The sequence below is a fragment of the Hyla sarda genome, chromosome 3 (assembly GCF_029499605.1).
Source record: "Hyla sarda isolate aHylSar1 chromosome 3, aHylSar1.hap1, whole genome shotgun sequence".
NCBI lineage: Eukaryota > Metazoa > Chordata > Amphibia > Anura > Hylidae > Hyla > Hyla sarda.
The window spans coordinates 418,789,324-418,804,217 of NC_079191.1; the positions used below are offsets into that span (position 1 = coordinate 418,789,324).

Below are 14,894 nucleotides of genomic sequence, written 5' to 3' on the forward strand. Positions count from 1 at the left end.
CCTTCTTTGCAAAGAAATGACAGCTTGGGACTCTCCACCTCAGCTCGGCACAAGCCATCAGTTCTCTAAAAGATGCAGAGTCCACCAATTGAAAAGGGAGAGCCTGCAGCACCAGCAACTTGGACAGGAGCACATTCAGCTTCTGCGCCGTTGAATGAGTGAGCGCATAATGTTGTCTCTTGGACATAGCTTAGCCGATGGATTGCTGGCGGAATGACTGATCAAATTAGGAGGAGCAGGAGCATCTGGAGCGACAGAAGGAGGGTATGACACACAGATCCCTTCGGCTGAGGTGGTGGAGCCTTAGCTGGCTTAAACAAGGATCCGTGCGCCACTGGGTGATGCAGCAGGCTGGACAACCACATTGGAGCCACAGTTCTCCCAGGCCACGCAGCATATGTTAACACAGGGCCGTGGTGCCAACATTGGGACCCCGGCCACGTTTTACCTTCTGCCGACTCATCTTGCATGTGGCTATTTTAACCTCCTCCGAATGCTTGATGAAAAATTGCCACACTGCCGAGTAGCTGATTTTCCCACCAACAGTCCACACTAATTGACTGCTACTGCCGCCGTCTCCAGGAACCCCTGTTCCACTACCTCCTGGGAAGGTAGGCTGCGGCACGGGGTGGTCTCCCCCGGGCACGTTTGGCTCCAGAATTTCAACTTCTGCCTCCATGCTGACTGCCAACCATGCTACAAACTTGCTGGCTCAGCTGCGGCCTCACGGCAACCTGCAACCCTCTTCTCCTGATGATGGTAAAGCCCCTTCTGCACCCGGCTCCAAATTGCGATCGGCTTCATCATCATCAACAAATGTCTGCATGTCACTGATATCCTCCTCAGTAGAGATGTTGCGAATTGTTCGACGGCGAACAGTTCCCGGCGAACTTAAGTGAAGTTCGATTCGCCCCCTATACTTTAACATTGCAGTAAACTTTGACCCTGTGAGTCAGAGTCAGCAGACACATTACAGCCAATCAGCAGCAGTCCCTCCCTTCCAGACCCTCCTACCTTCTGTACGGACGCCATTTTACCTTCATTCGGCATGCTGCAGGCTTAGAAAGTGGAGGGTCAGAGTAGCTGCTCCTGCTGTATAGGGAAAGCGATAGCTCGGTTGCTGCTAGGTGGTGTATTTAGGGTCCACTTTACTCCTAAAGCACTAGTCTAACATCTGCTTTAAGGACAGCACCCAAAAAAGCCCTTTTTAGGGCTCAAATATCAGTCCGTGTGTCTTGCAACAGCTGGAGGCACCCTGGTTGGGAGGGAACCGCTGGTTAAAAGAGGTACTCCAATGTAAAACTTAAGTTCCTTCAAGCAACTAACTACAGTATTAAAAGGGCTATAAGTTCAGTCCGTGTGTCTTGCAACTGCTGGAGGCACCCTGGTTGGGGACCTCTGCTTAAAAGGGGAACTCCGCTGGCAACCTTTTTTGCTCATTGTCACACTAGTGTAAATCACATTTGGTGTGACAGTTGTTCAAATAAAAATAAAAAAAATACCTTTTTTGGCTGTGAAATAAAACCAGTGCTGCCTAAAGGGGGGATCTAAATATGTGCTGCCTAAAGGGGGCTCGATGTGCTGCCTAAAGGGGGGCTCTAACTATGTGCTGCCTAATATGGGGGAATCTATGTGCTGCCTAAAGGTAGTTCTATGTGCTGCCTAAAGGGAGGCTCTAACTATGTGCTGCCTAATATGGGGGAATCTATGTGCTGCCTAAAGGGGGGCTCTATGTGCTGCCTAAAGGGGGGCTCTATGTGCTGCCTAACATGGGGGAATCTATGTGCTGCCTAAAGGGGGGATCTAACTATGTTATGGCTAAAGGGGGGATCTAACTATGTGCTGCCTAAAGGGGGCTCTATGTGCTGCCTAAAGGGAGGCTCTACCTATGTGCTGACTAATATGGGGGAATCTATGTGCTGCCTAAAGGGGGGATCTAACTATGTGATGCCTAAAGGGGGCTCTATGTGCTGCCTAAAGGGGGCTACAGCACGTTATTCCAAAGAATTTAGGAATCTTAGGTGATTTATGCCCTTTATGAATTAAAACCAGACTCTGCATCAACTATGTAATTTTCCATGGGAGTTTTGCCATGGATCCCCTCCGGCACGCCACAGTCCAGGTATTAGGCCCCTTGAAACAACTTTTAAATCACTGTTGTGGCCAGAAAGAGTCCCTGTGGGTTTTAAATTCGGCTGCCCATTGAAGTCAACATTTGCGGAAGCTCGCGTTCGCCGTTCGCGAACCGAAAATTGTATGTTCGTGACATCACTACTCCTCAGATCCCTCAACAGTGTCTGCTTTAGGACCCTGAATGCTGGCAATACCACCTTCCACGTCACTCTCCTCTTTACTACTTGCCCACCTAGCGGAGGAAGCAGTGGATGTCTCCTCCACTTCTTGGCTGGGCAGTAGCTGCTGACTGTCCTCTAGTAGATAGTCCTCACTAAATAGTGGAGCTAAACCCACAGAATAAGATACTTCTGTAGGGGAGGGAACAGCATAGGAAAGAGGCAATGGGAGGACAGGGACTGCTCCCAGACCATGCCAACTGAGGGTTGTGTCTGAGGAACCCATCGACTGTTGACTGGGGGTATCAGATGTCACTTGTGATTAAGTGGATGACCGTGATGAAGTGGATGAAATGACTGCAAGCTGATATCGGGAGATCAGGCCTCTCGCTGCGACTCTTGCTGCCACTCGCCCCTAGTCTTCTGCGACCTCTGCCTGTGCCTGATGAATTTAGGCCTCTGACACTCCTCTGTGCACACCCTGGCACTTTTCATCCTGACATACTTGGTGTGTATATTAGAGGAGTACATTAGGCTTCCCTATGCTTAAAACATTATTTGTTTAGAACAGCAGCGGGTGTGTACTTTTGGCTGGCCTTTTACAGTACCTAGGCCCTTAAGACTTTATCAGGAACAAAATGGTACAACACTTAGATGTACGTATGTGCTATGCACTTATGAGGGCAGAAAAATGCGCTACAGTATGCTTAAAAAAGTATTTGTGTGCAACTCCAGCCGGTGAGTATTTTTGCCTGGCCTTTCACAATATCTAGGCCCTTGAGACTTTAACAGGAACAAAATAGTACACCACTTAGATGTACGTATGTGGTATGCACTTATGAGGGCAGAAAAATGTGCTACAGTACGCTTAAAAAAGTAATTGTGTACAACACCAGCTGATGAGTACTTTTGCCTGGCCTTTTACAGTATCTAGGCCCTTGAGACTTTAACAGGAACAAAATAGTACACCACTTAGATGTACGTATGTGGTATGAACTTATGAGGGGAGAAAAATGCGCTACAGTACGCTTAAAAAAGTAATTGTGTACAACACCAGCCGGTGAGTACTTTTGCCTGGCCTTTCACAATATCTAGGCCCTCGAGACTTTAACAGGAACAAAATAGTACACCACTTAGATGTACGTATGTGGTATGCACTTATGAAGGCAGAAAAATGCGCTACAGTACGCTTAAAAAGTATTTGTGCACTACACCAGCAGTACACACCAGTGCTGCAGCACACAGTCGCTGTGTACTACACCCAAAATTGTACTCTCTCTCTCAATCTCACTCCCTTCCCTATCAGTGCTCCTAGGGTGGATTTGTGCTTGAGCTGAATTTCTGCTGAAGTTTAATGAAATGATACGCGCGATAGAATCGTGGCGATATTCGTATTCATTGCAAATCAAATTTTTCCTGAAATTCGTAACGATTTCGGATTCATCATATTCGATTTGCTCATCCCTAGTTATATGCTTGTACATAGTAGGCAATATTATAGTAGTTATTTTCCGTTATACAATTTATGTACTTGTACATATGATTAATTATAATATTCTTATAATTTACTATATAAATTATATACTTTCATAAAGGGGGCAGTGTTAAAGTAGTTTTAATTATTTTTCATTTCAAGGTGAGCTTATTTTATATAATATAATACCACTGTGATCATTTGCTAGTCACATCTCTAGTAACATAACCCGCTACTTGTAACAATATTACGGAGTATATGACCAGGATTAGAATATGTGTGCGATAATCCCCCTAATACGGCACATTACCTGTACTAATATCTCATTTATCCATCAGCTAATCAAGCTACATTGCCTTCAAGAATAATCATTGCAGCCTATTAAAATGCCATCATGCAAGCGAAAGCTAAAGATATGCAGATTCTAGCGGTGCATTACCATTTTGCATCCATTTTCTGCCTGTTAGTGCAATGGAATAAAATAGAAACACAGTACATTGACTTTGTGTCGGCTCGTTGTAGAGGTAAAAACACAAAGCTTTCAGTCGTGGTATTTGATTTCTGTACGGAAATCTATTCCTGCATAACCATGGCCTATTGGATAGTGCCGCTGCATTAATCTAACAGGGCTTTTTTTTTCCAATTTATTTGCAATTCAGATGCCGATGCCTTATTTTAGTATGCATATTTGCATTAAAAGCAAGTGCCTTAAGTAGCTCATTGTTACGTGATTGTATTTTTAGCTTCATTTGACAGCGCAGAGTATATTTTGTCAACCACAAAAGGATAACAATGTGTAGGACTACAACTCTCAGTATGCTATCCAAATACAATTGTTATCAATCAGCCGCCGGTTATTTCAGTCTTGTGAAAGACTGTTTCCAATTCCTTAGGGAAGTCTGGTAAGGCAATTTTTTCCCAACCATGGTGTCTCTGGCTGTTACAAATTTGCAACTCCCAGCATGCAGCAACTGGGAGTTGTAGTTTTGCAACGGCCAGAGGCACCCTGGTTGTGAGACACTGGTCCAGAGCCTCATATTACTTCTACAGGGAATCAGCACTCTAACAATACTAAATTGAAGACCGATTTGTTAGATAAAATTTTTATAAATCTTAATGTAGATCTTCTCTAGAGTTGGGCGAGCCAAGCCTCACGAAACCCAGATTTGATCCGAACTATGGGGAGTTTGTGGCCCGCCAAACTTTAGAACATTACCCAGCTTGCACGAATATGACAATGTGAGACCTGAGCTGTGCCCGCAGCTAACAGCCATGGGTACAGCTCAGCCCAGCAAGGTCGGAGTTAATTACTGCTGCTGAGCGGCACTACTCCTTGGGGGATGAGGGGAGGGAGATTCATACATTAAACAGCCATCTATATGGCTACAGTGAAGAGGATGATAGTTACCATCTTGTCGCTAGTCCAAGCCTCTTCTTGTGTAGCTTTGCCCCTCGTGACATCACCATTAGATGTGGGTCTACACAAGAAGATCCCGGATCAGCGATGGGATGGTAAGTATCACTCTCTTCACTGCCTTATAGATGCCTGTATAATGCATACTCCCCCCTCAAGGATTTAACTAGCTTTGCTCAGCAGCACTACTTAGCTCATTCCTTGCTGAGCAAGATGTTATAGTAAACCAGCAGATTCTCTAAGCTTAGTTGCGCTATGCCACGAACCGAACACATTCCGAAAGGTAGGTTAGCCTTTTTTTTTTAAATCTTGCTCAACTCTAGTCTCTTCATCTCTCTGTACTGTCAGTGTTGGGGAGGGAAATGGAAGTTGCAAGATAAAGGAGAGGTAAGTATCTGCAGTCTGTTCTAGTGTCTGAATTGTCCTTAAAGGGAATGTGTCATCAGAAAATTACCTATTGTTCAAATTAAGTTTTTATGTTATGTTTTTATATTTTTAAAGATATTCCATTTTACTATCTATATGTCACGTCGGGCAGGGAATAATGAGGCCCTGCTCTCACCCAGACTACTGTCTGTGACTACTTGACAATCCATACATAATGGACTCTCAACTAGGTGACAGTCCCTGCGCTGGACTAGAGTACAGGTGCTTTAACAGTCAAAACAAAACAGTGATAGTCAGGGAAACAGGTCAGGATATATAGGGTTAACCAAGAGTACTGAAAAACAGGGAATGAGGAAGATAAAACGGCAGATATACAGAGCACTGACAAACAGGGAACTAAGAATACATAATTGCAGGTATTCAGAGTACCGACAAACTGATACAGGATACAGGTATACAGGTCAGAAGACATGTTTAGGTTCCAACAAAATAAACCAGAAGTACAAGCACGAACAGCAAGTGGCAAATCAAGGAAAGAAACAAATCAGATATATGCCATGGTTAAGTATTAACACACAAGGCAAGTGACAAATCAAGGAAAACAACGAGTCAGACCTATACCAAGTAAAAAACACAAGCAGGAATACAAGGAAGACTAAAACAGCAACACGTGCAGACATAGCTACATTTAAGGCAAACAGAACAGGAGCAAATCAGGAGCCCAGCCAGAATGCTGAGGAGGAAACTAAATACTCGGCCTAAGCAGCTGATTGGTCCAGAGCCTGAAACTTCTCACTAACCAGAGAGCAGCATTACAGCCTGGCCAAGTGCAATTGTTAACCTATATAATAAAATAATCCTGAAATCTGCAGTGTGCATGAGGCCTAGGTTTACACAGCATTTTAACTGGCATAATATTCCTGGAACCTTATTTTTTCAGTCTTAATTTTGTAATTTTTTCCTTAGGTTACTTTTCATCTATGGCTCTAACTTTAAGATACGTTTTGGTGTAAAGGAGAAGTCTCGTGGCAAAAAACTCATCCCCTATCTGCAGGATAGGGGATAAGTTATAGATCGCAGGGGGTCAGACCACTGGGGTGTCTGTACAGAGCCTTGGCTCTCCCCCAGATTGGCACATTAATACCCCCTGCAATCTCCTGTCCGGCTCCTCTGCTCTCTGATAGGAGCGCGTGCTACAGATGGCACATGCTCCATTCATTTGTATTGGAGCACCCAAGAGAGCCAAGCACTGCCCTGTGGATAGGGGATACGTTTTTATCGCCAGACTACCCCTTTAGTCTATGTTCGCATCTATGTAGTAAGCCACAAGGCAGCATGATAAACACCAATGGCGCCTGACAGCCCCCACTAGGAACTATTGGGGTCCCACCATCAAATGTGTCAGAACTGCACCGGACAGTTGTGTGAACAGAGCCTCATAAATACATTTGCTAATTTTACATTAAAAAAGGAAGTTGTTGTTGGCGGCCTCAGACAGACCAGAATTATATCTGATTAATAGCGCACATGCTAAAATTATTAATTTGAATGGCAATTGGCATTTGGTAGCTCCGCTAAGTTGGAATAATTGTTGCCTGTACCAGTCTTTAGCACTTAAAAGAGACCATAGAAAGAGAGCATTTGATACTGGGTTTCATACTGTGCCATACAATCAATTCTTTTTAGTCAGACTGTCTGTAGATTTACTTCTCAGCCATAGTAAAGCGAGGAAGCTTTCATTAATCTTTCAGATGCTTCGTATTAATGACAAGGCTCTTGCATGAACAATGTAACAGCAATTAAAAAGCCCATTAATCTGCATTACAGCTATTAAAGATGCATGTCATTAAAGGGTATGGAGTTTGATTCATTTTCGCACCCCCCAAAAAAATGAAGCAATTACGCTCTGGCAATGCACTCTGTCATCAAATTAGGTTCTGGTTCTCCGGCAAATGGCCGGGCAGCATTTAGATCCTCTGTTTTATTATTCATGACTCAAATGTGGAAGTCAAGACCTTTGGAATTACTTTACCTTCTTGGAGAGTGGTGATGTTCAGAACACGGGAGTTCACGTTGCATCCAGATATAGTGCACACGGATAACGTTACCGCGTATTTCGTAAAGGGCGCTAAGCCTGTCAGGGTGCCTGAGGAGAGAAAAGACAAGGAAATGTACTTAGAGCATAGGCCACGACTGGTAGAGAACAAGGGTCAATGATGTATATGTAGATGACATGGAGAACATCCCATTGGATTGTCTGAAATTAGAAACATTTTTTTTTCAGAACTAGCGCCATCCTTCTCTATTGACTGTGTCTGGTATTGCAGCTCAGCTGAATTCAAGTGAACAAGGCTGAGCAAGACAGTAGAGATATAATCTGGCCATAGACATTAGACAGGTACACAGGGTTCTCCCAACTCTACCTCAATGGCAGATAATAGGGGACAGAACTGATGGGCTTCTTGGACTTCAACATACACAATGTTTGTTCTTTGAGAGATAAGCCTCCCCCTCCCCCAGAGGTTTCTAACAGCAGCTTCCTCCCTTATTTCCATTCTAAGTACATGCACACTCAGTTGAGGCAAGCATGCATATATGTGGAGGAGGGCAGGGGGACTAGGGGTTAGGGAGAGATATCTGTCAGCTGAAGAAACATTTGGCCAACATCTAAACTTCCAAGGCCAGTTTCAGGCTAGACATTCTTAAAAAAATACACCAGATTTATCGGAGGGGCTCAAGCTGTTTGATTAATCTGGTGTATCTTTAGACTTTCTTAAGTTCAGATCTCCTTTTAGTTTTTCTTACTTTATGTCAACATTTAGTAGTACATAATCTCACACTCAAGCCACAGTCCATCATCATCAAAGTGGTACTCTGCCCCTAGATATCTTATCCCCGATATCTTATCCCCTATACAAAGGGGAATGCAGGGTGTCCGGGTGCTGGGAGCCCCTCAATCTTAGGGCTGGCACCTCGGCGGCAAAGACCTGAATAGAGGGCACAATGCGTGAACTCACCACCATGGAAGTCCAAAGCCAGCATTCTTAACATGATGTTCAGAACGACGGGGTGCCGGCCCAGAGATCATGGGGGTCCCAGTGGCCGGACCCCCGCGATCAGGGGCGGAGTACCCATTTAAGCCTTTTTCGTCAAGTTAGGTGCAAAAATGTGTAAAACACATAATAATCGGGAACAAAGGTATATACTGTACTCTAGGTTTTTAAGTGATAATATAACATTGTGCTTTAGTAACAATACATCTGCCCCACTGTACTGTTTGTAGCAAGATTTTAACATTTTAACAATTAAGTGACAGCTGCAAAACCACCAGTGCATGCAACTCAGTGTATTTCCCTGGACTGATGCTGTTAATGTGCAAAGTCTCACAACCTAAAGTTTTAGTCTGAGGGTCATTTGATTTCAAGTTAAACTGTGTATACATGTCATGGAGCCAGCACTCCTAGAAATCTATTGCAAGATGGCCAAAAATATAGTCATGTGACAAATAAATAAAACCATAGAGGGGATAAAAACGTAAAAGGGTGACACATTTCAGATCAGCTGATCCTTTGTCGTAACATAGGTGGTGTAGTGGTGGTACAAGCTAGTCTTTTTACAGAATTCCATCGGAGAGATCCAGTAAGGGGGTGGAGTGATTAACTTAAAGGAGATATATCATGCCCAAAAACATGATCATGGGGGGGGGGGGGGTACGACCGTTGGGGACCCCCGGGATCTCCCCCCCCCCCAGGGCACCCTGCTTTCCCTGAAAATAGGACGTGCTGACCCCGCACAAAGCGCTGGCCAACATGCCCCCTCCATATAGCTCTATGGGAGAGCCGTTCGCCTATCTTTGGTTCTCCCATAGAGATACGTGGAGGTGGTGTGTCGGACGCCGCTTCGTGCTTGGGTCGTGGCGCTCCGTTCCCCGGGAGAGCCGGGGCCCCGTACATGAGATTGTGGATAAGGGATACGCCATAATCCTTCTACTTTAACTGCTTCCCACCTCCAAGAGAAACCATTGACATAGTGTCTAAGATACAACGAACCTAGAGATTACAATGTATATACAACTGTATCTAATAATAGAAGATGAGGTTCGTTCTGCACATCAAACCTTTTGGCTAAGATACGTCAAACAGGTAGATAAAAAGGGTTTGAGTTCCCGCAGCCAAGCTCTCTCTCTGTAAAGCTTCTTAACCTTCTCTATGAAGCGCAAGTTAGAGACATCGCCCATGTGGACGTCCCTAATGTGTTTGGTTACATTGGACGCATTCACACTCTGCTTATTGGATACCCCTCTACTGTGTTCCTGTATACGTTTCTTCAGACATCGTTTGGTACGGCCAATATGCTTTAATTAACTTATAGTATGTGTTAATTAACTTATAGTATGCTACGCCACTCCAATAGTGCAGTCAACCTCTGCAGCCTGTAGTTATGGAGCGCCGATAACACCGATCAAGGCCAGGTGGCAGGTCACTATCAACTTGTGGAATTGCCCTATGGGTTCCATGGAAGCAAGATGTCACGATTCGGCTGGCTGGAGGTGGATCCTCTGTGCCAGAGAGGGATTGGTGTGGACCGTGTTGGTGGACCGGTTCTAAGTTGCTACTGGTATTCACCAGAGCCCGCCGCAAAGCGGGATGGTCTTGCAGCGGTCGTATCCACCAGCAACGGCTCAACCTCTCTGACTGCTGAAGATAAGCGCGGTACAAGGGAGTAGACAAGAGGAAGGTCGGACGTAGCAGAAGGTCAGGGCAGGCAGCAAGGATCGTAGTCAGGGGCAACGGCAGGAGATCTGGAACACAGGCTAGGAACACACAAGGAAACGCTTTCACTGGCACAATGGCAACAAGATCCGGCGAGGGAGTGCAGGGGAAGTGAGGTATAAGTAGGGAGTGCACAGGTGAACATACTGATTAAGCCTGCTGCGCCAATTGGCGCAGTGGCCCTTTAAGTTGCAGAGACCCGGCGCGCGCGCGCCCTAAGGAGCGGGGCCGCGCGCGCCGGGACAAGACAGATGGGGAACGGGTCAGGTACGGGAGCCGGGATGCGCATCGCATCCCGGCTGGGAGAGATATTGCAGCGCAGCCGGTCAGCAGGTCTGACCGGGGCGCTGCGAATGAGAGGATGCTGCGAGCGCTCCGGGGAGGAGCGGGGACCCGGAGCGCTCGGCGTAACAGTACCCCCCCCTTGGGTCTACCCCTCTTCTTAGAGCCTGAGAACCTGAGGATAAGACTTTTGTCTAGGATGTTGTCCTCAGGTTCCCAGGATCTCTCCTCTGGGCCACAGTTTTCCCAATCCACCAAAAAAAATCTTTTACCTCTGACAGTCTTGGAGGCCAGAATCTCCTTCACAGAGAAGACGTCAGATGAACCGGAAACAGGAGTGGGAGAAACAACTTTGGGAGAGAAGCGGTTAATGATGAGTGGTTTAAGGAGAGAGACATGGAAGGCATTGGGAATACGGAGAGAAGGAGGAAGAAGGAGTTTGTAAGAGACAGGGTTAATCTGGCACAAGATTTTGAAAGGACCAAGATAGCGTGGTCCCAGTTTGTAACTGGGGACACGAAAGCGGACATACTTAGCGGAGAGCCATACCTTGTCTCCGGGAGCAAAAATGTGGGGAGTTCTTCTTTTTTTATCAGCAAATCTTTTCATCCGGGATGAAGCCTGTAAAAGAGAATTTTGGGTTTCTTTCCATATGGTGGAAAGATCACGAGTCACTTCATCCACAGCGGGCAAACCAGAGGGCAAGGGAGTAGGGAGGGGAGGAAGAGGGTGACGGCCGTACACCACGAAAAATGGGGATTTAGCAGAAGATTCAGAGACTCTGAAGTTGTATGAGAATTCGGCCCATGGTAGAAGATTTGCCCAGTCATCCTGGCGGGAGGAAACAAAATGCCGTAAATAGTCACCCAGGACCTGATTAATTCTTTCTACTTGCCCATTGGATTGGGGATGATAAGAAGAAGAGAAGTTTAATTTGATCTTGAGCTGTTTACAGAGGGCCCTCCAGAATTTAGACACGAATTGGACGCCTCTATCCGAGACGATATGCGTGGGCAAACCGTGAAGGCGAAAAATGTGTATAAAAAATTGCTTTGCCAATTGAGGCGCTGAAGGAAGACCAGGAAGAGGAATAAAATGTGCCATCTTGGAAAATCGATCAACGACCACCCAAACAACTGTGTTGCCACGGGATGAGGGCAAGTCCATAATAAAGTCCATACCAATCTGTGACCAAGGCTGTTCAGGAACAGGCAGAGGATGCAGGAGACCAGCAGGCTTCTGGCGAGGAGTCTTATCCCGGGCACAGATAGTACAGGCCCGCACGAAATCAACAACATCAGTCTCCAGAGTCGGCCACCAATAAAATCGAGAGATGAGTTGCAAGGATTTTTTGATGCCCGCATGGCCTGCGAGGTGGGAGGAGTGTCCCCATTTGAGAATCCCGAGATGCTGGCGTGGAGAAACGAAGGTCTTCCCTGGAGGAATTTGCCTGATGGAAGCTGGAGAAGTGGAGATCAGACAGTCCGGAGGAATGATGTTTTGCGGAGAGACCTCTACTTCAGAGACATCAGAAGAACGGGAGAGGGCATCGGCCCTAATGTTCTTGTCAGCAGGGCGAAAATGGATTTCAAAGTTAAAACGGGCAAAGAACAACGACCACCTAGCCTGGCGAGGGTTCAGTCGTTGGGCAGACTGGAGATAGGAGAGATTCTTGTGATCAGTGTATATGATAACTGGAAATTTTGATCCCTCCAGCAGGTGCCTCCATTCCTCAAGCGCCAATTTAATGGCCAGTAGTTCTCGATCACCAATGGAGTAGTTTCTCTCCGCCGGAGAGAAGGTCCTAGAAAAAAAACCACAAGTAACAGCATGCCCGGAAGAATTTTTTTGTAGAAGGACAGCTCCAGCTCCCACAGAGGAGGCATCTACCTCCAATAGAAAGGGTTTAGATGGGTCAGGTCTGGAGAGCACGGGAGCAGAAGAAAAGGCAGACTTGAGATGTATAAATGCGTCTTCCGTTTGGGGAGACCAGGACTTAGGATTGGCATTTTTCTTGGTTAAAGCCACGATAGGGGCCACAATAGTGGAGAAGTGTGGAATGAATTGTCTGTAATAATTGGCGAACCCCAAAAAACGTTGGATAGCACGGAGTCCGGAGGGGCGTGGCCAATCTAAGATGGCAGAAAGTTTATCTGGGTCCATTTGTAGTCCCTGGCCAGAGACCAAGTATCCTAGGAAAGGAAGAGATTGACATTCAAAGAGACATTTCTCCATTTCGGCATAAAGTTGATTGTCCCGAAGTCTCTGAAGAACCATGCGGACATGCTGGCGGTGTTCTTCTAAGTTGGCAGAAAAAATCAGAATATCGTCCAGATAAACCACAACACAGGAATATAGGAGATCACGAAAAATTTCATTAACAAAGTCTTGGAAGACGGCAGGGGCGTTGCACAGGCCAAAGGGCATGACCAGATACTCAAAGTGTCCATCTCTAGTGTTAAATGCAGTCTTCCATTCGTCCCCCTCCCTGATGCGGATGAGATTATAAGCACCTCTTAAGTCCAGTTTGGTAAAGATGTGGGCGCCTTGTAGGCGATCAAAGAGTTCCGAGATAAGAGGTAAGGGGTAGCGTTTTTTTACCGTGATTTTATTAAGTCCGCGGTAATCAATGCAAGGGCGTAGGGAGCCATCTTTTTTGGACACAAAAAAAAATCCAGCTCCGGCAGGAGAGGAGGACTTGCGGATAAACCCCTTTTTTAAATTCTCCTGGATGTACTCCGACATGGCTAGAGTCTCTGGAGCAGACAGAGGATAGATTCTGCCCCGGGGTGGAGTAGTACCCGGGAGGAGGTCAATAGGACAGTCATAAGGCCTGTGAGGAGGTAAAGTCTCTGCTTGCTTTTTGCAAAAAACATCAGCATAGTCCATATAAGCCTTAGGAAGACCGGATACCGGGGGAACCACAGGGTCACGACAGGGAGTACTGGGAACCGGTTTAAGAAAGTCCCTGTGACAAGAAGTACCCCAGTTCTTGATTTCTCCTGTGGACCAATCAAGGGTTGGGGAATGGCGTTGAAGCCACGGTAATCCAAGAAGAATTTCTGAAGTGCAGTTGGAGAGGACCAAAAATTCAATTTTTTCGTGATGGGGTCCGATGCACATTAGGAGAGGTTCCGTGCGGTAACGCACGGTACAGTCCAATCTTTCATTGTTAACAGAATTGATGTAGAGGGGTCTGGCGAGACTGGTCACCGGGATGTTGAACCTGTTGATGAGAGAGGCCAAAATAAAATTTCCTGCAGATCTGGAATCCAAGAAGGCCATAGCAGAGAAGGAGAAGGTAGAAGAAGATATCCGCACAGGCACAGTAAGGTGTGGAGAAGCAGAGTTCACATCAAGAACTGTCTCGCCTTTGTGCGGAGTCAGCGTACGTCTTTCCAGGCGGGGAGGTTGGATAGGACAATCCTTCAAGAAGTGTTCGGTACCGGCACAGTACAGGCAAAGATTCTCCATGCGGCGTTGTGTCCTCTCTTGAGGTGTCAAGCGAGACCGGTCAACTTGCATAGCCTCCATGGTGGGAGGCACAGGAACGGATTGCAGAGGACCAGAGGAGAGAGGAGCCGGGGAGAGAAACCGCCTTGTGCGAACAAAGTCCATATCCTGGCGGAGCTCTTGACTCCTTTCGGAAAAACGCATGTCAAGGCGGGTGGCAAGATGAATAAGTTCATGCAGGTTAGCAGGAATTTCTCGTGCGGCCAGCACATCTTTAATGTTGCTGGATAGGCCTTTTTTAAAGGTCGCGCAGAGGGCCTCATTATTCCAGGATAATTCGGAGGCAAGAGTACGGAATTGGATGGCGTACTCGCCAACAGAAGAATTACCCTGGACCAGGTTTAGCAGGGCAGTCTCAGCAGAAGAGGCTCGGGCAGGTTCCTCAAAGACACTTCGAATCTCCGTGAAGAAGGAGTGTACAGAGGCAGTGACAGGGTCATTGCGGTCCCAGAGCGGTGTGGCCCATGACAGAGCTTTCCCAGACAGAAGGCTGACTACGAAAGCCACCTTAGACCTTTCAGTAGGAAACTGGTCCGACATCATCTCCAAGTGCAGGGAACATTGCGAAAGAAAGCCACGGCAAAACTTAGAGTCCCCATCAAATTTATCCGGCAAGGATAATCGTAGGCCGGAAGCGGCCACTCGCTGCGGAGGAGGTGCAGGAGCTGGCGGAGGAGATTGTTGCTGAAGCTGTGGTAATAGCTGCTGTAGCATCACGGTCAGTTGAGACAGCTGGTGGCCTTGTTGCGCTATCTGTTGCG

General features: G+C 46.5%; 1 protein-coding gene across 3 annotated transcripts in view; it reads right to left on the reverse strand.

Annotated features, from left to right (window-relative positions):
• The window catches only part of USH2A (usherin), a 1,021,568-nt gene that overhangs the window by 545,421 nt on the left and 461,253 nt on the right, over positions 1–14,894 (reverse strand). For all 3 annotated transcript variants that reach the window (XM_056568336.1, XM_056568335.1, XM_056568334.1), the window contains one exon: positions 7,599–7,712. In XM_056568336.1, coding sequence (XP_056424311.1) covers positions 7,599–7,712 — 114 coding nt within the window. The remainder of the gene's footprint in view (positions 1–7,598; positions 7,713–14,894) is intronic.